This window comes from Scyliorhinus canicula, chromosome 18 (assembly GCF_902713615.1).
Source record: "Scyliorhinus canicula chromosome 18, sScyCan1.1, whole genome shotgun sequence".
Classification (NCBI taxonomy): Eukaryota; Metazoa; Chordata; class Chondrichthyes; order Carcharhiniformes; family Scyliorhinidae; genus Scyliorhinus; species Scyliorhinus canicula.
Window position 1 is genome coordinate 48,671,841 of NC_052163.1, and position 23,920 is coordinate 48,695,760.

At 43.2% G+C, this 23,920-nt stretch overlaps 1 protein-coding gene across 2 annotated transcripts in view; it reads right to left on the minus strand.

Annotated features, from left to right (window-relative positions):
- LOC119953660 (forkhead box protein K2-like) overlaps window positions 1-23,920 on the minus strand; it is a 134,185-nt gene that overhangs the window by 22,815 nt on the left and 87,450 nt on the right. For both annotated transcript variants that reach the window (XM_038778148.1, XM_038778147.1), the window contains exons 4-6: window positions 21,055-21,201; window positions 20,725-20,918; window positions 3,540-3,715 (exon numbers count right to left, since the gene is read on the minus strand). In XM_038778148.1, the coding sequence (XP_038634076.1) occupies window positions 3,540-3,715; window positions 20,725-20,918; window positions 21,055-21,201 (517 nt within the window). The remainder of the gene's footprint in view (window positions 1-3,539; window positions 3,716-20,724; window positions 20,919-21,054; window positions 21,202-23,920) is intronic.

A 23,920-nucleotide genomic window follows, 5' to 3' on the forward strand; every position in this document is an offset into this window, starting at 1 on the left:
AGAGGCTTTGGGGAGTCAGGAGGTGAGCTACGTGCGACAGGATTCCTAGCCGTTGCCTGTTTGATGGCTAGTCCAGCTCAGATTCTGGTCAATGGTTAACCCCAGGATGTTGATAGTGAGAGATTCTGTAATGATAATGTCATGAATGTCAAGGGTGATGGTTAAATTCTCTCTTGTTCGTGAAGGTCATTGCCTGGCACTTGTATGGCACGAAAGTTACTTGCCACCTGTCAGCCCAAGCCTGGATTTTGTCCGGTCTTGCTGAATTTTGACATGGACTGCTTCCGTATCGGAGGATTATGCTGAACATTGTGCAATCATCAGCGGTGAACATCCCCACTCCTAATCTTATGATACAAGGATGGTCATTAATGAAGCAGCTGAAGGTGGCTGGGCCGAGGACAAATACAAAATCCAAATGCAAAGTTGCACTGGCAGAAAACCAGGGAGCATTCAATAAAGCTATACCCCACTTCACATTTGCTTCAAAAGCAAGTCCAATGAATTATATCTTCAGTAAATGTGAACAAATGCTGATCAGATGACAACATAACTTCCCAAACAAAATAAATGTCCACAGGAAGAGAATGTAGCCTCTAACTTTGTTACGGGAGCTCTCCTACCTCTTACACATAAGATTCAATTAATTGAAACAGGAAAAGTCATTCCTTATGATGACAGCTATGATCTCATTGAATGGTCGAACAGTCTCGAGGGCTGAAGGGCCTTACTCCTGTTCCCAATTCCAAATGACATGAATTGTTACATTTGACCACTTTCCTTATATCTCTCCAGTAGTTATAAGAACATGAAAAAGTAGAAGCGGTTGGCCATAAAAGCCCTCGAACCTGCTCCAGGATTCTAAGTTCATAGTTAATCTTGAACATCAACTCCACTTGAAAATGAAATGACAATCACTTATTGTCACACGTAGGATTCAAATGAAGTTACTATGAAAAGCCCCTAGTCGCCACATTCCGGCGCCTGTTCGGGGAGGCTGGTATGGGAATTGAACCGTGCTGCTGGCCTGCTTTCAAAGTCAGCGATTTAGCCCTGTGCTAAACCAGCCCCTAACTTTCCCACTTTATGCCCAAATCCCTCAATTCCCTTAGTGCCGTGCTTTTTAAAACTTTTCTCCCAGTGTGACCCCATCTTAATGCCCCAGACTACATGTGACCCGAAAACTTGTATTTATTGAATTCGTAACCATACCAAAAACAGAATAATTTCAAGAGGAAGGGCTGGGAACATTGAAGTGCTAAATTTTTAAGTTTCTGGACTTGTGTAACAGAGTTGCAGGGAGTGTAACTGGAGTGGAAAAAAAATCACCCATCATTTCGCAGCCAATTCTGCAGCAGGAATCTGGCCTCCAGGATCAATCCAATAGGCCATGCCCACCATTAGATAATGAGGCAAGGTGAGCACACTTTCTGAGCTTCACACCCACCATTTCTGCCTCTGCGCTCATGGTCCCAAACGTTTGGCTGACAATCCCACTGGGGGATGCAACCCACAGTTCTGGAAGGCCCTGACTTATTGGTCACATTTCTATCAATCTCAGCCTTCAATATATTCTCATCAATTGAGCAGGCACAGCCCTCCGGTGTAGAAAATTCCAGAAGATTCACAAACCTCAGTGGAAAGAATTCTCATCTCCATCCTATGTGGCCAGTGCCTTATCCTGAGGTTGTGACCCCAAGTTATAGACTATCCAGTCAGAGCAATAGCCTCTCAACATCTACCTGGTCATGGTCCCGATGAATTTTATATTTTTAAATAAGATTGCTTCTTTTTCTGCTAAACTCCAGAGAATATAGGCCCTTTCTACTCAGTCTCAACTCAAGGCATAGCCCTCTCATCTTATGAGGCAGTTCTGACTTAAATAACTTGTTTGGAATATGACCGCTTGAAACTTGGCATTTTACAAGCCTCAAGCTAGTACTCAGATGTGGCTGAAATGATCTGTCAATTGGAGTAGACTTCCAACATGACAGCTGTGAATGACAACCGCCTTTACCAAGGGTTTTGTGCTTTCTTGCTATCAATAGACTTCAGTGACTGCAGAAGAGCACATACTTCCAACAATAATTGTGGAGCGTGGCCTATTTTTCTTAGGAACTATTCGATAAGATTTAGGGCATGACCATGTACTCGATTTTATATACCTGATTAATATATATTTTTAGAATCATATTTCTTTCTGCGTCTCCTTAAAATGAACATAATTTCCTCTCAAAAGAGATCTCCCTGTTGATGAAATATTTATTTATTTATTGAATTCGTAATCATACCAAAAACAGAATAATTTCAAGAGGAAGGGCTGGGAACATTGAAGTGCTAAATTTTTAAGTTTCTGGACTTGTGTACAGAGTTGCAGGAAACAGACGCAATCAATTTCCCATCTTTATTCTTGCTGGGGGGGGGGGGGGGGGGGGGAGGGAAGAGAGAGAGAGAGAGGAGAGAGAGAGAGAGAGAAGAACACAAACTGTCCAGTGTGTTTCCCCCAGTTATAGCCAGATATCCCTGGCAGGCCTGATCAATTTTCCTTAAACTATTAATTTAAAAAAATACATTTTATTAGAAACTTCGAGTACCTAATTCATTTTTTCCAATTAAAGGACAATTTAGCGTGGCCAATCCACCTACCCTGCACATCTTTTGGATTGTTGGGGTGAAACCCACGCAAACATGGAGAGAATGTGCAAATTTCACATGGACAGTGACCCAGAGCCGGGATCGAACCTGGGACCTCTGCGCCATGAGGCAGCAATACTAATCACTGCGCCACCGTGCTGCCCTCTTAAAATATTAATTTCAACATGTCTGGTATCAAAAGGGTAACAGAACTTAAGCATACATACAAACCAAATGTTTACTGGGCGATGGGGAAATGAGGGAAGGGCTGTGCACACGTTTTAGATACTGGAATCAAGTTTCAATGCAACTGTTTGATTGAAATGTAGATTTGAACACTCTGACATAATGAAGGAATTGGCAGTGTTGAAGGACGTTAATTCAATATTCCGGGGTGAATTCTGGATTTTAAACAAGTAACAAACATTTACAGTAGTTACTTGTTGGGCATTTGTTTAGGATAATGAATGTGACACCTTGATTTAACAAGATTAATATGCCACTGTTACAACTTTGCTAACCAGTTATCAAAATAAGAAAGATATTCAGCTTCATCCAGCATGATTTTTGTAATCCAAAATGCAGATTTTAACACTGGTCTTTAATGTATTCTGTGAAAAAAGGAAGTTTAGTTATTTTTGATTGTTTCATAGTTTGCAGCTCGTCAGTCAGTTTGAATGACTAGGAGTTTCAGCCCAGTAAAAATGCAACAAGCCATTACATATGTTAAAACCAAAACAAGAACTAAATTCGGATTCAAGTACACTTTGGAGACAGGAAAATTCAATATCATAACAGGGTTAAGAATTGAAAGATTTCTACTGCATAAAACGAACCCCCTCCGCTTACTAATAGCTTAATGAATAATGCATTGGCATACACATTTGGATATGCATAGCACTCACCTGGTGCACTCTGAGCATATCGTGCCTCTTGTATTACTGCTAACTTAGGTTGCATAGTGCTAGATTCGTGGTCTGTGGGGATTGGAGAGCCTTCCCTGGACAGGCTCTCTGGAGTTTGTACACCGCTGGAGTGGGAGGAAAACACACCAGGATGGCTTGGAGAAGCTGGTGCACTTCTGCAGCAGAAGATGAAAAAAACAACATGAGCAACACTTAAGTAAATACTAAGAAAGCCTTACAACAGACTGACAGTTTAAATAGTGACCACCATAAGTTTAACTTTGTCTGACAAACTAAAGCCGGAATACTTGATGTTGGAAGATGACTGAAAATCTGATTGATTTGATTTCATTTACTGTCATATGTACCGAAGTACAGTGAAAAGTATTTTTCTGCGGCCAAGCTAAACATACACAGTACGTATAATAGACAAAAAATAATTAAATAGTGTACATTGACAAATGGTATGTTGACAAACAGTGATTGGTTACAGTGCTGAATAAGGGGCCAAACAAAGCAAATACATGAGCAAGAGCAGCATAGGGTGTCATGAATAGTGTTCTTTCAGGGAACAGATCAGTCCGAGTGAGAGTCTTGAGGAGTCTAGTAGCTGTGGGGAAGAAGCTGTTCCTATGTCTGGATGTGCGGGTCTTCAGTATCTTCTGCCTGATGGAAGGGTCTGGAAGAAGGCAAAGCCTGGGTGGAAGGGATCTCTGACAATGCTGTCTGCCTTCCTGAGGCAGCGGGAGGTGTAGTCAGAATCAATGTGTGGGTGGCAAGCTTGTGTGATGAGTTGGGCCGAGTTCACCACACTCTGCAGTTTCTTGCGATCTTGGGCCAAGCAGTTGCCACACCAAGCTGTGATGCAGCCAGATAGGATTCTCTCTATGGCACATCTGTAGAAGTTTGAGAGAGTCTATGCAGACATGCCAAATTTCTTTAGCTTCCATAGGAAGTAGAGACATTGTTGGGCTTTCTTGACTGTTGCATCAACGTGAGTGGACCAGGACAGACTGTTGGTGATGGTGGCCCCGAGGAACTTAAAGCTATTGACCATCTCCACTTTGGAGCCATTGATGCATACGGAAGAGTGCGTGTCGTGCTAGGTTTCCTGAAGTCGATGATCAGTTCCTTTGTCTTTCCAACAGAGAGGTTGTTTTCGGTACACCATGCAACCAAGTGAACTATGCCCCTTCTGTAATCTTATTCATCGTTGTTTGAGATACGACCCACCACAGTCGTATCATACATAAAATTGTAGATTGAGTTGGAGTTAAATCTTTCCACAGTCACGTGTGTATAGGGAGTATTGTAGAGGACTGAGCACACATCCTTGAGGGACCCCGGTGTTGAGGACTATTGTGCAGGAAGTGCTGTTGCCTATACTGACAATTGTGGTCGGTTGATGAGGAAGTCAAGGATTCAGCTGCACAAGGAGGGGTCAAGTCCAAGATTGCAGAGTTGTTTATAAGTCTCGTCAGGTGTCCTTGTTGTCGAGGTGTGAGTGTCGATTGTAGAGTCAGGGAGATAGCATCTGCTGTGGACCGGTTGTGGCGTTAGCCGAACTGCATTGGATCGAGACCGTCTGGGAGGCTGGTATTGATCTGTCTCATGACTAGTCACTTGAAGCATTTCATGATAACAGACGTCAGGGCCACCGGTCGGTAGTCGTTGAGGCAGGCTACCTTGTTCTTCTTTGGTACTGGTATTATGGTAGTCTTCTTGAAGGAGGTGGGGACGTCGGAACGGAGGAGTGAGGTGTTGAAATACTAACGTACACATCAATGAACTCCAAATCAAATATTTCCTCAAATATTTAGTGTGCTCAAATAGGCAATCAAAAGTCACTCCCTTGAATAACTCAATCTACTTCAACGGTGTATTTTTTGGCACAGGTTTAACAAGTTGATTGTCAACATGAGAACAAGCAAGTCATTCATAAGTGCATAAACTGGATACTTCCTGCCCATCGAGAATGCATCTAGGTCATATTCTCATCAATCTTCTCGACACAAACAGTAGTGCATGTTTACTACTGTGAGCTATACATTACTATAACTCAAAGACATAAAAAGACAGACTTGCATTTACATAGTGTCAGACACAACCACCAGCTGTCGCAAAGCACAATGCGAATAATCACTGTTCGAGTAAAGGAAAAGTGGCAGCCAATTAGTACGCAGCAATGCAAATAATGACAAATTGATTTATGTTTGCGATTTTGATTGAGTGATAAATATTGGACAGGACATTGGGCTAACTGCCCTTCTCTTCTAAACAGTGCCAAGAGAGCCTTTGCATCCACCTTGGGGGCAGCAGGGGCCTCGGTTTAACATCTGTCGAAAGATGACACCTCAGACAGTGCAGCACTCCCTCAATACTGCAAGTGAATGCCAGCCTTGATTTTTGTGCTTAGATCCAGCAGTGCGACAGTGGGACTCCGAACCTAGTGAGTCAGAGGCAGTGATGGTGGAACAGTTAGAACTTTTTCTTAATTCTACATAACATTTTTCATTATTTTGTGTCATGGAGAAGCAAATACATTCTATAAAAGATTGCTCTTGAAATATTTTAGCAGCTATTGACAATGAACTTGTGCACAATGCCTGTGAACCCAGAAATTGAGCTTCACTGCAACCCATTTGACAAGTAAATATTTTATTATTCATTAAATAATTCTGCTTAAATCAGTTAGCATTACTCTTGTGCATTAGAAAGTTCCACATCCATTCCAATAGTTGAGCCTAATCCAAGTTAACAATTCCAATGTAGCAGCAAAATGTAGGAGCTGTAATTCTTCAGATGAGAAGTTAAACTGAGCCCCCAATTGCCTGCTTTGCTTGATCTTTAATATTTTACAGAATTACTCATGTAACGCATAAAGAGCCACTTTGTGCTTTAATTATACGTAACAACTCAAAAGATCAAAGTTCTCCTGGTTTCCTCAACAACATTTCTGTCTCAAACATCTCGTCAAATACGCTTCTTCGTAAAGAGACATTTAATTCACTGCAGTCTAGGGATCTTATGCATTTTATATTAATTGAATGTGAAGGCTTTTTGACATGAGGTTCAAGGTTAAATTCCAAGATTTCCTTAGGCAAGATCCTGCTTAAGTACACGATCATTGCTGGCCTGTGGTCGAAACTATAGAAGTCCAAAAGATACAAGCACCATAAAAGGTGATTCTGTAAAGAAAGGAGGCAGCAGCTATTACATTTGACCATCAGAAACGTTTGTGCAGGATGGTAATGGTAAGTTTAGAACATAATGCTGTGCAACCTAACCTCACCGACCGGAATAACATTAAATTGGAAGTGGTTATCTCAGACTCATCTCATCAAAGATCCCAACTTGATCTGGCAGATTTAATTCCAAAAATGCAGGTAAATAAGACTTCCAAGTCCTATCTTCATGGAGATTATCCAAAAATCATAACTTGATGCGACAGGCGAGGCAATTTCCAGATGCTGGTCCGACTAATAAATGGCCCCATCATGGTTCATGCGATATACCGTATATACTCGCGTAACATGCGACTTTTGAGCACCTAATTTGAAGCCTAAATTTCAGGGGTCGCATGATACGCGAGGTACAAAAATCGCGGGTGTGAAATGCTGGCCAAGATAAGTCACATAGCATCCAGCTGGCTTTACTAGCGTCGTTCAGCCACTTGCCGTTTCCATTCATAAAAACATGAATGGAAACGTCAAGTGGCTTGAACATCTTCCCATCAGAATGCTGTGGTCAAAATCTGAAGAGTAGTACAGTATTCTGATGGGAAGATGGGAAGAGTGGATTCTGCTGTGAAAGCTGTTCGCGATTCGAACAGCTTTCCAGCTGGCTTTACTCGCGTTGTTCAGCCACTTGCCGTTTCCATTCATAAAAACATGAATGGAAACGTCAAGTGGCTGAACATCTTCCCATCAGAATACTACTCTTCAGATTTTGACCACAGCATTCTGATGGGAAGATGTTCAGCCACTTGACGTTTCCATTCATGTTTTTATGAATGGAAACGGCAAATGGCTGAACAACGCGAGTAAAGCCAGCTGGAAAGCTGTTCGAATCGCGAACAGCTTTCACAGCAGAATCAACTCTGCAGAAACCACACACAATGATACCATTTGGAAGTTTTAGTTTCCAAAATTAATTTCCAAAAAAGTCACTCGCATGATACATGAGGTATACCATAAAATCATGTTTTGGGGACGAAAATTTAGGGGTCGCATGATACGCGAGATCGAAGGATACGCGAGTATATACGGTAATTTAAAGCGTTGCTTTAATTTTTTTCTTTTGTTCCAATAATGGACGATTTGACAGCTACAGATTTTACACCAACTTCCAAAGCCGTTGTTTTAAAGAAAATGATCACCTGTTGCACCTTTATAGTTAAGATGTTGCTGTTTACCATATCCAGAACAAATGGATAACAGAAATGCCAAATGTTAGCAATCTAATTAAACAAATCAAGATCAGACACAAGAAAGTTAAACTGCATCTTCAAAAATGTGATCTTTTCTTCCTCAACTTCAAGTGGTAGAGATATGAATGTATTTGGCACATAACATCCAGTACCAGATTTAACTGGACCACATCATTTTTTACCCACACGTGCCTCTACCCAGATTACCAACTATTAGAAGTCCACCCTGGACAACAAAGACAATTCCCAGCTCCTTTTCCCCACTACAAACTATCTCGCAACCATCTCATCCTACCCCACTCCACCTCAGCATATAACATGACTAAAGAATTCATGGACTTTGTGCTACCACAATTAAGATTATCAATTGAGCTGCCTCTACTGTTCTTCTCTTCCCCTTGTTCAGCAAGCCAAACTGACTCCTGAGTCCCACCTAGTTTCTCTTCCATCCCTCCCCAGGAACCCCTCTTCAAGCTCATTTCATCTCATTCATTAGAATTACCGTCTTGATCCCACTTGTACAAATTTTGTTAATTTACGGGATATGGGCAGCATTGGCTAGGCCATCATTTATTCCCCATCCGTAATTGTCCTCGAGAAGATGTAGGTCACAGCTGCCTTCTTGAACTGCTGCAGTCTTGTAGTGCTATTAGGGAGGGACTTCCAGGATTTTGATCCAGCGACAAGGAAGGAACAGCAATATATTTCAAAGTCAGGATGTTGAGTGACTGGGCGTGAACTTCCAGGTGGTGGTGTTCCCATATGCCGGCTGCCCTTGCCCTCTAGATGGTAGAGGTCACGGGTTTGGAAGGTGCTATTAAAGAAGCCTTGGTGAGTTCCTGCAATGAATCTTTGAATGATATACACTGTTGCTACTGTGCATCGATAGTGGAGGGAGTGCCAGTCAAACAGACTGCTTTGCCCTGGATGGCATTGAGCTTCTTGAGTATTTTTGAAGCTGCACTCACCCAGGAAAATGAGTGTATCCATCACACTCCTGACTTGTGCCTGGAGATGGTGGACAGGCATTGGGAAGTTAGGAGGTGAGCTCCTCTTGTGCGACGTGGGAATTCAGGGACCTTCCGGTGTCCGTAGCTCCTTTGCGTGCAAAAGCTGTGTCCAACAGCAGCTCCTGTTTGACAGCTCTGGAGCTGTGGATGGATTCACTTTAGCGCATTCACGATGCTGAGGAAGTCGTGGATAGCACGTTCAGCGAGTTGGTCACACTGCATTTAAAAATTATTGAGGGGGATAAGAAATGCGTGACCACCAGACAGAGCAAGACTAGGAAGGCAGTAGGGGTCCCCTGCGGTCATCACCCTCCAAACAGATACACCGTTTTGGATACTATTGGGGGAAGATGGTTAACCAAGGGAGGTGGCAGCAGCAATGTTCATGGCATGGTGGTCGGCTCTGCTGCGCTGAAGGGCAGGAACTTTCAAAAGTTGATTGGAGGAGTCTATTGGATGGCTGGTAAGTGAGAGGTTTTCAAGAGTATGTTAACCAGGGTTCAGGGTAAGCACATTGCTTTTAGAGTGAAGGGCAAGACTGGTACAAGTAGAAGTAGGGTACCCTGGATGACTTGGGATATTGAGGCCCTGGTCAAAAAGGAGGAATATGGCACGCATAGACAACTGAGATCAAGTTGATCCCTTGATGAGTATAGAGGTTGTTGGAGCAGTTGAGAGAGAAATCAGGACTGCAAAAAGGGGACATGAGATTGCTTTGGCAGATCATGCAAAGGAGAATCCAAAGAGCGTCTCCAAATGCATTGGTGGTCATTTACCTGGATTCTATAGACTCTGGAACAGTTCCTGCAGATTGGAGGGTAGCTAATGTCACTTCAATATTCAAAAAGGGTGGGAGAGAGAAAACAGGGAATTATAGACCAGTAAGCCCAACATCGGTAGTGGTGAAAATTCTTGAACCCATTATAAAGTACTTTGTAGCGGAACATTTAGAAAGCAGTGGCAGGATCAGTCTATATCAGCATAAATTTATGAAGGTGAAATCATGCTTGACAAATCTGTTGGAATTCTTTGAAGATGTAACTAGTACAGTTGACAAGGGGCAGCCAGTCGATGTGATATACTTGGGGCGTGATTCTCCGCTCCCCTCGGCGGGTGGGAGAATTGCGGGAGGGCCGCTCTGGCACCCCCCGGGTTTCTCCCACCCCCCCCAAAATGGTGAGTCGCGTTTTGCGACACGCCGCTTGGAGAATCGGCGCTCGCCGTTTTCCCCGGCAACCGGCGATTCTCCGGCCGGGATGGGCCGAGCGGCCCGACAACCCCGCCGGCGGCAACCACACCTGGTCGCTGCCGGCGTGAACATCGCACGACAGTTAAGTGTGGGGGGCGGAGAGGGGATCGAGCACCACCGGCGTGCTCGTGAGGTGACTGGCCCGCGATCGGTGCCCACCGATCGTCGGGCCGGCATCTCTAAGAGACGCACTCTTGCCCCTCCGCCGCCCGCAAGATCAAGCCGCCACGTCTTGCAGGGCAGCGGAGGGGAAGACAGCAACCGTGCATGCGCGGGTTGGAGCCGGCCAAACTGCGCATGAGCGGCTGACGTCACTTAGGTGCCGCCAGCCGCGTCATTCTCGGCGCGCCGCTTTGATGCAAGCGTCAAGGCCCGGCGGCCGAGTTTCTCACAACGCCGCTCCTAGCCCCCCCCCCCCCCCCCCCCCCCCCCCCCCCCCGGGAGGAGGAGGAGGAGGAGGAGGAGAGAATAGGGGGCGAGGAGCAGCTTCCGACACCGGAGTAAAATACTCCGGGGTCGGCCGTTGCGGAGAATCGCGCCCTTGGACTTTCAGAAGGTGCTTGACAAATTCTTGCACAACAGATTATTGTGCAAAATTAAAGTGCATGGGGGGGAAAGTGTATTGAGCTGGATAGAAAACTGGTTGGTAGAGAGGAAACAAAGAGTAGGAATTAATGGGTTCTTTTCAAATTGGCAGGCAGTAACTAGCGGGGTGCCACAATGATCGGTGCTGGGACCCCAACTATTCACAATATATTAATGATTTGGATGAGGGAACAAAATGTAACACCTCAAAGTTTGCAGATGATACCAAGTTGGGTTGGAGGGTGAACTATGACGAGTTTGTAGAAATACTACAGCATGATCTGGACAGGTTGGGCGAGTGGGCAAATCAATGGCAGATGCATTATAATTTGGATAAGTGTGAGGTTATTAACTTTGGTAGCAAAAATTACTACCAGATAATTACCTGACAGGTCGTAAATTGGGAGAGGGGAGTGCACAGCATTACCTGGGTATCCTTGTGCACCACTCACTGAAGGTAAGCATGCAGGTGCAGCAGGTGGTGAAGTAGGCTAATGGTATGTTGGTCTTCATTGCGGGAGGTTGAGTACAGAAGCAGGGATATGTTGCTGCAATTATACAGGGCTTTGGTGAGGCCACACCTAGAATATTGTGTGCAGTTGAAAATGAATGAAATTAAAATTATTTATTGTCACAAGTAGGCTTCAAATGAAGTTACTGTGAAAAGGCTTGGTCGCCATATTCCGGCACCTGTTCAGGGAGGCTGGTACGGGAATTGAACCGTGCTGCTGGCTTGCTTTCAAAGCCAGCGATTTAGCTCTGTGCTAAACCAGCCCCAGTTTTGGTCTCCTTTTCTGAGGAAGGATGTTCTTGCTCTCGAGGGAGTGCAGTGAAGGTTTACCAGACTGATTCCAGGGATGGCGGGACTGTTATACGAGGAGAGATTGACTAGGTTAGGATTGTTCTCGCTGGAGTTCAGAAGAATGAGGGGGGAATCTCAGAGACTTATAAAAATTGTAACAGGACTAGACAGGGTAGATGCAGGGAGATGTTCCCAATGGTGGGCGTGTCCAGAACCAATGGTCAGACAGAAATGTGGAGACATTTCTTCACCCAAAGACTGGCGAGCCTGTGGAAATGCATTACCACAGGCAGTAGTTGATGCTAAATCATTGAATATATTCAAGAGGCAGCTAGATATTGCACTTGGGGCGAATGGGGTCAAAGGGAGCAGGCTCGAAGAGCCAAAAGGCCCCCTCCTACTCCTATATATCTATGTATGTACGTAAAGTGCAAAATAGTAACTCGGGAGAGAGTAGGGCCTCTTAAGAATCTACAAAGACATCTATGTGCGGTTCCACAAGAGATGGGCGAGATCCTAAATTAATATTTCCCATCGGTATTTACTGTTCAGAAAAGCATGGATGTTAAGGAACTTGGGGAAACAAATAGTGATATCTTGAGAAGCGTACATATTACAGAGGAGGTGGTGCTGGAAGTCTTAAAGCGCATCAAGGTAGATAAATCACCAGGAAATGTATCCCAGGACATTGTGGGAGGCTGGGGAGGAAATTGTGGGTCCCTTAGCGGAGATACTTTTTGTGGGCGGCACGGTAGCACAAGTGATTAGCACTGTGGCTTCACAGCGCCAGGGTCCCAGGTTAAATTCCCTGCTGGGTCACTGTCTGTGCGGAGTCTGCACGTTCTCCCCGTGTCTGTGTGGATTTCCTCCGGGTGCTCCGGTTTCCTCCCACAGTCCAAAGATGTGCAGGTTAGGTGGATTGGCCATAGTAAATTGCCCTTAGTGACCAAAAAGGTTTAGGAAGGTTATTGGGATAGGGTGGTAATGAGTGGGTCGGTGCAGACTCGATGGGCCGAATGCCCTTCTTCTGCACTGTATGTTCTATATTTGAATCTTCGACAGCCATAGGTGAGGTGCCTGAAGATTGGAGGATAGCAAATATTGCGCCTTTGTTTAAGAAGGACCACGGAAAAGCCTGGGAACTACAGACCGGTGAGCCTAACGTCTGTGGTGGGTAAGTTGTTCAAAGGTATTCTGAGAGACAGGATCACCAGGCATTTTGAGAGGCAAAGTATGATTAGGAAGAGTCAGCATGGCTTTGTGAGTGGAAAATCATTTCTCATGAAATTGATTGAGTTTTTTGAAGGGGTAACCAAGATGGTAGGTGAGGGCAGTGCAGTCAATGTTGTCTACATGGACTTTAGCAAGGCCTTTGACAAGGTACCACATGGTAGGTTGTTGCACAAGGTTAAATCTCTCAGAATCCGTGGTGAGGCAGCCAACTGACTTGACGACAGAAGACAACAGGTGGTTGTAGAGGGTTGTTTTTCAAACTGGAGGCCTGTGACCAGCTGTGTGCCTCAGGGATCAGTGCTGGGTCCGCTGTTACTTGTTATTTATATTAATGATTTGGATGAGAATTTACAAGGCACCGTTAGTAAGTTTGCAAATGACACCAAGATTGGTGGCATAGTGGACAGTGAAGGAGGTTATCTAGGATTGCAATGGGATCTTGATCAATTGGGCCAGTGAACGGCAGATGGAGTTTAATTTAGATAAATGTGAGGTGATGCATTTTTGTAGATTGAATCAGAGCAGGACCTACTCAGTTAATGGTAGGGTGTTGGGGAGAGAGTTATAGAACAAAGAGATCTAGGAGTACAGGTTCGTAGCTTTTTGAAAGTGCAGTCACAAGTGGACAGGGTGGTGAAGAAGATATTTGGCATGCCCGGTTTCATTGGTCAGAACATTAAATACAGGAGTCGGGACATCTTATTGAAGTTGCACAAGACATTGGTAAGGCCACACTCGGAATACGGTGTACAGTTCTGGCCACCCTATTGTAGAAAGGATACTATTAAACAGAAAGAGTGCAGAAAAGATTTACTAGGATGCTACCAGGACTTGATGGTTTGAGTTATAAGGAGAGGCTGGATAGACTATGCCTTTTTTCCCTGGAGCGTAGGAGGCTTAGGGGTGATCGTATAGAGATCTATAAAATAATGAGGGGCATATATAAAGGTAAAGAATCAATATCTTTTCCCAAAGGTCAGGGATAAGTTGAGTGGGCAGAGATACAAAAGGGTCTAGAGGGGCACGTTTTTCAAATAGAGGGTAGTGTGTGTCAGAGGCAGCAGTAGAAGCGGGTACAATTTTGTCTTAGAAAAAGCATTTTATATAGTTATTTGGGTATAGAGGGATCTGGGCCAAATGCAGGCAATTGTGACTAGCTTAGTGGTAAAAACTGGGCGGCATGGACAAGTTGGGCCAAAGGGCCTTTTCCATGCTGTAAACCTCTATGACTATGACTTGCTGCATATTCCGAGCCTCTGACCCGCTCCTGTAGCCAAAGTATTAATATAGCTAGTCCAGTTCAGTTTCTGGTCAATAGCAACCAATAAGATGTCGATGTGGGAATTCCGTGATGGTAATGTCACTGGATGCCAAGGGGCGATGGGTGTTCAAGATGGTAATCACTTGGCACTTGTGTGGCGCAAATGTTACTTTCCATTTGTCAGTCCAAGTCTGGATATTGTCCAGGTTTTGCTACATTTGGACATTGGCTGCTTCAGTATCTGATGAGTCGTGCTGAACCCTGTGCAGTCATCAATCAACATCCCCACCTTCTAATCTTATGATGGAAGCAAGGTCATTGATGAAGCACCTGAAGATGGTTGGGCCTAGGACACTGACCTGAGGAACTGCTGCAGTGATGCTGTGGAATGGAGATTGACCTCCAACCAACACAATCACCTTTCTATCAGGTATGGTTCCAACCAGCGGAGGGATGTTACCCCCACCCCCCACAATTCCCATCGACTCTAGCTTTGCTCGGGCTCCTTGATGCTACACTGAGTCAAATGCTGCCTTGATGTAGGAAGTTGGAAGGTAGTAAAACAGGGACAGAAGCAAAAGGAAGGGGAAAAATGCAAGGCAGAGAAGACATAGGCAAAAATCAAAAAGGGCGACAGTACAAGGTACAGTGACTGAGGGGAGCTCAGTGAATAGGACCAGTAATACTAAAAGGAATAAAACTGGAGATGTTAAGATTCAAAACAGAGGAAAAAAAACCAACATAAAAGTGTACTTTACCTGAATGCTCGTAGTATTCGGAATAAAGTAAATGAGTTGATGGCACAAATCATCGTGAATGACTATGATTTAGTGGCCATTACTGAAACATGGTTAAAGGATGGTCACGACTGGGAGTTAAATATCCGAGGGTATCAAACTATTCGGAAGGACAGAGTGGATGGTAAGGGAGGTGGTGTTGCTCTGTTATTTAAGGATGACATCCGGGCAATAGTAAGGGATGACATCAGTGCTATGGAGGATAAGGTTGAATCCATTTGGGTGGAAATCAGGAATAGTAAGGCGAAAAAGTCACTGATAGGAGTAGTCTATCGGCCACCAAATAGTAACGTTATGGTGGGGCAGGCAATAAACAAAGAAATAACTGATGCATGTAGAAATGGTACAGCAGTTATCATGGGGGATTTGAATCTACATGTCGATTGGTTTAACCAGGTCGGTCAAGGCAACCTTGAGGAGGAGTTTATAGAATGTATCCGCGATAGTTTCCTAGAACAGTATGTAATGGAACCTACGAGGGAACAAGCGGTCCTAGATCTTGTCCTGTGTAATGAGACAGGATTTATTCATGATCTCATAGTTAGGGATCCTCTCGGAAGGAGCGATCACAATATGGTGGAATTTAAAATACAGATGGAGGGTGAGAAGGTAAAATCAAATACTACTGTTTGTGTTTAAACAAAGGAGATTACAATGGGATGAGAGAAGAACTAGCTAAGGTAGACTGGGAGCAAAGACTTTATGGTGGAACAGTTGAGGAACAGTGGAGAACCTTCCAAGCGATTTTTCACAGTGCTCAGCAAAGGTTTATACCAACAAAAAGGAAGGACGGTAGAAAGACGGAAAATCGACCGTGGATATCTAAGGAAATAAGGGAGAGTATCAAATTGAAGGAAAAAGCATATAAAGTGGCAAAGATTTGTGGGAGACTAGAGGACTGGGAAATCTTTAGGGGGCAACAGAAATCTACTAAAAAAGCTATAAAGAAGAGTAAGATAGAGTACGAGAGTAAACTTGCTCAGAATATAAAAACAGACAGTAAAAGTTTTTACAAATATATAAAACAAAAAAAGAGTGGCTAAGGTAAATATTGGTCCTTTAGAGGATGAGAAGGGAGTTTTAATAATGGGAGATGAGGAAATGGCTGTGGAACTGAACAGGTTTTTTGGGTCGGTCTTCACAGTGGAAGACACAAATAACATACCAGCGACTGATAGAAATGAGGCTATGACAGGTGATGACCTTGAGAGGATTGTTATCACTAAGGAGGTAGTGATGGGCAAGCTAATGGGGCTAAAGGTAGACAAGTCTCCTGGCCCTGATGGAATGCATCCCAGAGTGCTAAAAGAGATGGCTAGGGAAATTGCAGATGCACTAGTGATGATTTACCAAAATGCACTAGACTCTGGGGTGGTCCCGGTGGATTGGAAATTAGCAAACGTGACACCATTGTTTAAAAAAGGAGGTAGGCAGAGAGCAGGAAATTATAGGCCAGTGAGCTCAACTTCGGTAGTAGGGAAGATGCTGGAATCTATCATCAAGAGAGAAATAGCGAAGCATCTGGATAGAAATTGTCCCATTGGGCAGACGCAGCATGGGTTCATAAAGGGCAGGTCGTGCCTAACTAATTTAGTGGAATTTTTTGAGGACATTACCAGTGCAGTAGATAACGGGGAGCCAATGGATGTGGTATATCTGGATTTCCAGAAAGCCTTTGACAAGGTGCCACACAAAAGGTTGCTGCATAAGATAAAGATGCATGGCATTAAGGGTAAAGTAGTAGCATGGATAGAGGATTGGTTAATTAAGAGAAAGCAAAGAGTGGGGAGTAATGGGTGTTTCTCTGGTTGGCAATCAGTAGCTAGCGGTGTCCCTCAGGGATCCGTGTTGGGCCCACAAGTGTTCACAATTTACATTGATGATTTGGAGTTGGGGACCAAGAGCAATGTGTCCAAGTTTGCAGATGACACTAAGATGGGTGGTAAAGCGAAAAGTGCAGAGGATACTGGAAGTCTGCAGAGGGATTTGGATAGGTTAAGTGAATGGGCTAGGGTCTGGCAGATGGAATACAATGTTGACAAATGTGAGGTTATCCATTTTGGTAGGAATAACAGCAAACGGGATTATTATTTAAACGATAAAATATTAAAGCATGCCGCTGTGCAGAGAGACCTGGGTGTGCTAGTGCATGAGTCACAGAAAGTTGGTTTACAGGTGCAACAGGTGATTAAGAAGGCAAATGGAATTTTGTCCTTCATTGCTAGAGGGGTGGACTTTAAGACTAGGGAAGTTATGTTGCAATTGTATAAGGTGTTAGTGAGGCCACACCTGGAGTATTGTGTTTAGTTTTGGTCTCCTTACTTGAGAAAGGACATACTGGCACTGGAGGGTGTGCAGAAGAGATTCACTAGGTTAATCCCAGACCTGAAGGGGTTGGATTATGAGGAGAGGTTGAGTAGACTGGGGCTGTACTCGTTGGAATTTAGAAGGATGAGGGGGGATCTTATAGAAACATTTAAAATTATGAAGGGAATAGATAGGATAGATGCGGGCAGGTTGTTTCCACTGGTGGGTGAAAGCAGAACTAGGGGGCATAGCCTCAAAATAAGGGGAAGTAGATTTAGGACTGAGTTTAGGAGGAACTTCTTCACCCAAAGGGTTGTGAATCTATGGAATTCCTTGCCCAGTGAAGCAGTTGAGGCTCCTTCATTAAATATTTTTAAGGTAAAGATAGATAGTTTTTTGAAGAATAAAGGGATTAAGGGCTATGGTGTTCAGGCCGGAAAGTGGAGCCGAGTCCACAAAATATCAGCTGTGATCTCATTGAATGGCGGAGCAGGCTCGAGGGGCCAGATGGCCTACTCCTGTTCCTAGTTCTTATGAAGTCACTCTCACCTCTGAAATTCAGTTCTTTAAGCCACATTTGAACCAAGGCTGTAATGATATCAGGTGCTGAGTGACCCTGGAGGAACTCAAATTGAGTGTCAGTGAGCAGCTTATTGCTAAGCAAGTGCTATTTGACAGCTCTGCTGATTACCCCTTCTATCACTTTAAGGATGACTGAGAGTAGATTGATGACGCAATAATTGACCGGCTTGGATTTGTCCTGGTGTGTGTACAGGACATATCTGAGCAATTTTCCACATTGCCAGATAATTGCCAGTGTTACTGCTGTACTGAAACAGCTTGGCTAGGTGTGCAGCAAGTTCTGGAGCACAAGTCTTCAGTACTATTGCCAGAATATTGTCAGGGTCCATCGTCGTTGCAGTATGCAGTCCCTTCAGTCATTTCTTTGATATCACGAGGAGCTAATTGAATTGTCTGAAGACTGGCATTTCTGATGCTGGGGTCCTCTGGAAGAGGCAGAAATGAATCATCCATTTGGCACTTAGGACTGAAGATTGTTGCAAATGCATCAGCCTCATCTTTTATACTGATTATCCTGGACTCCCCCATAGTCAAGGATGGGAACATTCGTGGAGCCTCCTCCTCCAGTGAGCTGTTTAATTGTTTACCTCCTATTCATACCTGGCTGTGGCAGGACTGCAGAGCTTTGCCACTATCTTCCCACTGCTCTACCATTCTTCCTGTTCCTGCATGCAATCGGACATTGAAAATGGCTCCCTGCTGGAGTGAACTGACTCGAAAACCACTACCATGTCAGGTCCTCTCTGCTTAATTCACCTGCAGCCCCTGAAAACTACTTCCTTCTCGGGAACCTTCAGTTCTCTGAAGCCTCCCCATAGCTGTCTCTCTTGCAATTACCGAATGAATTCTTCCCAACTGATTTTTCACCTCTGTCGCTGCAGAACTAATTTTAGTGCTTTAGAGGGCAGCATGTGGCTCAGTGGATAGCACAGGGACTGCGGCACTGAAGACCCAGGTTTGAATCCCGGCCCTGGGTCACTGTCCATGTGGAATTTGCACATTCACCCCATTGTCTGCGTGGGTTTCACTCCCACAACCCAAAGATGTGCAGGTTAGGTGGATTGGCCATCCTTAATTGAAAAAATATATATAATTGGGTACTCTAAATTTATTTTAAAAAAATTATATTTTTTTTTTAGTGCTTTAAGATGACCTGCCAGGAACTACTTCCAGCAACACAATTTTCTTTAGTCTGAGTGATCACTGCAGTACGCTATCTTGTTACATTTGTCCCCGGCCTCATCCTGTTGTATGAAATGTGTATGAAAAAGAACCAAATTGTAAAAGGTTTAAGTAGGGTATTCCATCTCAGTCCATAATGATACTAAAAGGACTCGGAAAAATATCAAACGAGGCCTGGGAAACCGTCAGCAGAACGGGGAAAGCAAAGTTGATCAAATTCTTGTAAAAGCAAACTAACATCTTACACTAGGAAATTCATGGCAAATGCACAATGGGTCTTCAAAACAACTCCAGAGCAACACTGATATTACAAATAATTTCAAAAACGTTCAAGTTTTTAAAAAACTGTAAGTAGGAAGAGGAGTTTTGATCAACGAATGGGCTCTTGTTTTGTGCAACAGATCAGGACAAAGAGCTTGAAGCCGTATCCAGTGTTGTATTGACAAGGTGACTTCAGTGAGTTCTGACATGGTTATAAGTAATAAAGATCAAGACTGGTTGGAAAGCAATTGCCCCAAATATTTGCTTAAGTCAATGTTCAACATCACCAAAATTGAATTTATTTCATACACTTTATATATTGTACAGCTATCTTAACATTTCTTAATTGTTCACAGCTTCCTCGTCTGTCTAGTTTTATTGCCAGTAATGTCAACAATTGCTTAACCCATTAGTATGACATTCCACACGTCGCTATTTCAATGGATTTGCTAGCCATATCTAGACAATAATCAATATATTTTGCACATCTCTCTGCTTTTACGGAGTCAGTCTACTATCTTTACATTTTTCTGATTTTCTTTCCCATGTTTTCTTGGCTTATTCAAATTGAAGGATAGAAGCCAATTCTATTAAACATATGTCACATATGTTTCTCATAATTCCATTAGCAACAAACTCCAAATACTTATAAAATGAATCATGTTATAACTGTGACTGTCACAAGTGAGCCATTTCTGGTCATAATGTCAGCACAAAATCATTAACCGGCACTACAGTTTTGTAGGAGCAGTTCCATGCATTTAGCAACCCCCCCCCCCCTGAGTTTCCCCCACAATTACTTGCTCAACGGACATTCTTTCTTTAGTTTCTTTTACATTCCAGCAGATGGCACTCTAGGGAACTTTCCGGACCACAGTTACGTAGATGTTCTCCTCGTACAACCCATATGCAATTTAATAGTGCTTTATATTTAGAAAGACAACAGCTGTATACCAACTGAATATTCTCATTGCATCGCTCCTATATTTAGAAATTGTAGATATATAATTTTGCAAGATTGCTTTACTGTATAGAAATTTCACCACTTTAAATACCAATCTTCCAATTGTACATTTTGCCTCAACATAAACCAAAAAGCACTTTTCCTTAACAAAACTCTTAATATGGGTTCAATTTTTGCTGTTGTTTTAGAGGATGCCACTAGCGCATGAAGCCAAATTAACATATTTCCCAATCTGCTTATCCAATTATAATCAAGAATCAGTTGCAATACTAACAATAACCCGTCAAAAAAAATCCAGGATTTTCTGAGCACCAGAGTTTAACTTTAAGTTATGCTGATCAAGAAATTAACATTCCAATACAACATACTCTGATTGGGTAAAATGCTGAAATTCTAATTAATGGATTTATCTAAAACCTGAATGTTGTGATAAGTTACTATGTCACTGATGCAATGCATTAAATTCAGGAAGTGGTCAAAGATTACATTTATTGCTGTACATAATTCCATGCAGTTTGTCTACCTGGAAGAAAGAGGTCCCATGGGAGTTCTGAAGCAGGGCACACCCCTTGGCCTTCTTTTCCTGAAGGCCTGCTCTGTTAGTTTGCTTTCAGAAGGAGGGTCTATCCTCCAGAATGAGCCTTTCCCAGGCTCCTCCTGGGATCGTGGGACCTTAATGAAATAGCGATTCAGGGAAAGATTATGTCGGATAGAATTCTGCAGGAAACGAGAAAGAGGGGAAGATAAAACATTTTACATATGTACGGTGTTCTTCTGAAATGCACAATTGATTTTGAAACCACGGAAATCTTGCATCACTTTTTGTTGGCACCTGCAAAACTTGTTTGTTTACCTGCCAGCCTTTGTCTGCTGTCCTGTAATATGGATAATTCTTTGTGATGTGTGTGTAGATTCCACTTAATGTAAGCTGTTTATCTTGTGCTGTTGTGATGGCTTGAACTATTAACTGTGCATATGAATAAGGTGGCTTGGCATCATCCTGTCATCAAAGAACATGGTTAATTCTCAGCACTGAAAGCCTTAATTTTTCTTAAAAACAAATCGGCATTGCATATTGCTTAGAACAGAAATTGTCATTTTCTATGCATCCAAAATCCTTCCACCAACAAGCTTTGACTGATCAGTTACATTGTGTGCTGTTTCCAAGCCTCATATTCATAACCATGCTGAGAAAAGGTCACTAATGGTTTTAATTAATTCAATACGGTCATTAAAAAACAGATGCTTCTTGTACACTTACTGCTGCAGCTCCTTTATAGGTTTCAATGCAGTTTTTAAACAGAAATTTAGCATTTGCTTCCATCAAATGCTTTTTGAAATTAAGAATTTATTATTTTATGGAGTCAAGAATTACGCTTCCCCTATTTTTCCTAGCTGAAAGAGTTATAGTTTGGGAACTCTCCAAAAAGCCAAGAGCATGAAACAAATTAGAATTGTGTCAATCTCACTTAGACGGGCACTAAAAATTAATGCAACAGGATTGCTCCAAGGTTGGTCATGGCATGTTATTTGGGCAGAGCAGACAAAACACTGCGCCCAGTCTACGCTCTATCTAACCAGCAATGCTCAGTGCAAACATACAGTCACCAAAAGGGGAATTGAAAATACATCTGGCTCTTTTAACAAGCTGCCTTTTCAGAAAAATGTATTAAAGAGTTTTAAAATTGCTGTAAGATGTTTCCCGTCATTTTGAATCTTTCTTAAAGTGGAAAACTTTTTTAAAACTTAGGCCGGGATTTTCTGGACACCTTGTATCAGGTTTTTTTGCCGCGGAGGCGACTTGCTTTGGCCGCCAGCAGGATCTTCCAGACTGACTGAACTCGATAGCCATTTGCAGGCAACGCTGCCAGGAAACCCATTGCAGAGGGTTTGCCCAAATATCCCGTTAGCGATAAGGGCCAGAAAATCCCACCTTCAGAGTGGGCCCCTTATTGGATACTTACAACTTTGGGAAGTTTAATTCGGAAAACAACTTGGAAGTATATTTGCATGAAACAGCACATCATTCAACCTTGCTTGATACAGATTAAAATAGGTTTGATACTGTGAATATAGTAAATGTTGTACAGCCAATTTTTATGAACACTATAATTTAGTCAAAACATGAGATTTTCAAGCAATAAAATGCAGTGTTATACCCTTTTGTTATTGCAGTTGTTATGGCATAGCAAGAAACTAATCTCTGTCTCCCCGCTCAGGCAGGTATAAAAGATAATACAGTAACATGCAATAATAATAATAATCTTTATTGGTGTCACAAATAGGCTTACATTAACACCGCAATAAAAATCCCCTAGTTGACACACTCTAGCGCAGGGGTGGGCAAACTTTTCCGTGCAAGGGCCACATTCAGAAATTCACAAAGGGCCGCATAGTATATTAAGTAAAATAATTACTTCACCCGGTTATGATTCTGGGCGCCTCATATAGAACATAGAACAGTACAGCACAGAACAGGCCCTTCGGCCCTCGACGTTGTGCCGAGCAATGATCACCCTACTCAAGTCAACGTATCCACCCTATACCAGTAAGTAACCCAACAGCCCCCCCCCCCATTAACCTTTTTTTTTTAATGACTTGGTGGGCCGCAGAAATACCTTTGGCGGGCCGCATGCGGCCCGCAGGCCGTAGTTTGCCCACCCCTGCTCTAGCGCCTGTTTGGGTACACTGCAGGAGAATTCAGAATGTCCGATTTCCCTAAGCAAGTCTTTCGGGACTTGTGGGAGGAAACCGGAGCACCCAAAGGAAGCCCATGCAGACACTGGTGGAACATACAGACTCTGCACAGGCAGTATCTCAAGCTGAGAATCGAACCTGGGACTCTGGCGTTGTGAAGCAACAGTGCTAATCATTGCGCTACTGTACCACCCAAAGAAGGGCTGCAAAGTTCTCCTGGCCATTACTTATCTCAACTAAAAATCATGACAACATATCAAATGGTCACTTGTTTCACCATTGTTTGTGGAATCTTGCCATGCAAAATTCGTTGCCATATATCCCTCCATCATAACAGAGATTAAACCAGAGAAATATTTGACGGGCCATAAAGTGTTTTGGGATGTCACAAGGTTGTGAAAGGGACCATATTAAATGGAAGTTCTTTCTTCATAGGAAAGAGCAACAATTTGGAGGGCAAGAAAGATCCATAACTGTTATGCCTTCCAATGTCTGGTGTAGAATATCACCACAAATGTCCAAAGAGCTCATCTATCTACTCTCAAATGAAGAAATCACAGAGGACATAAAAAGAAACGGGGGTACAGAGGTAGAATAAATACTATTGAGGATCTTGGGGAAGGCCTGCTGTTGGTATTGTCAGAAGCCTGAGTGGAAGAGAGCCTCCCCACAAAAAGGCACACAAGGCTTTGGTTGGCTCTCCAGCTGGCAGTCGAGATTCAGGTCACCTCCACAAGATTCCAGTGTTTTGTGCATGTGTGCGCGAAAGAGAGAGCAAGTGGACAAGGCTGGAGAAGAGAAGAATTTCAAATATTCTTCAGCAAAATCATTAAGAAAGGAAATTTGGAGGCCGTATATTAGATGTTCATCAAGTTAGTCCCTGGGATGAGGGGGCTGTCTATACTGAGGTGCTCAGTAAATTGGGCCTATATTCTCTGGTCTTTAGAAGAATGAGAGATGATTTCATTTAAATATAGAAGATTCTGAATGGGCTTGATAAGGTCAACATAAATTGTTTCCAG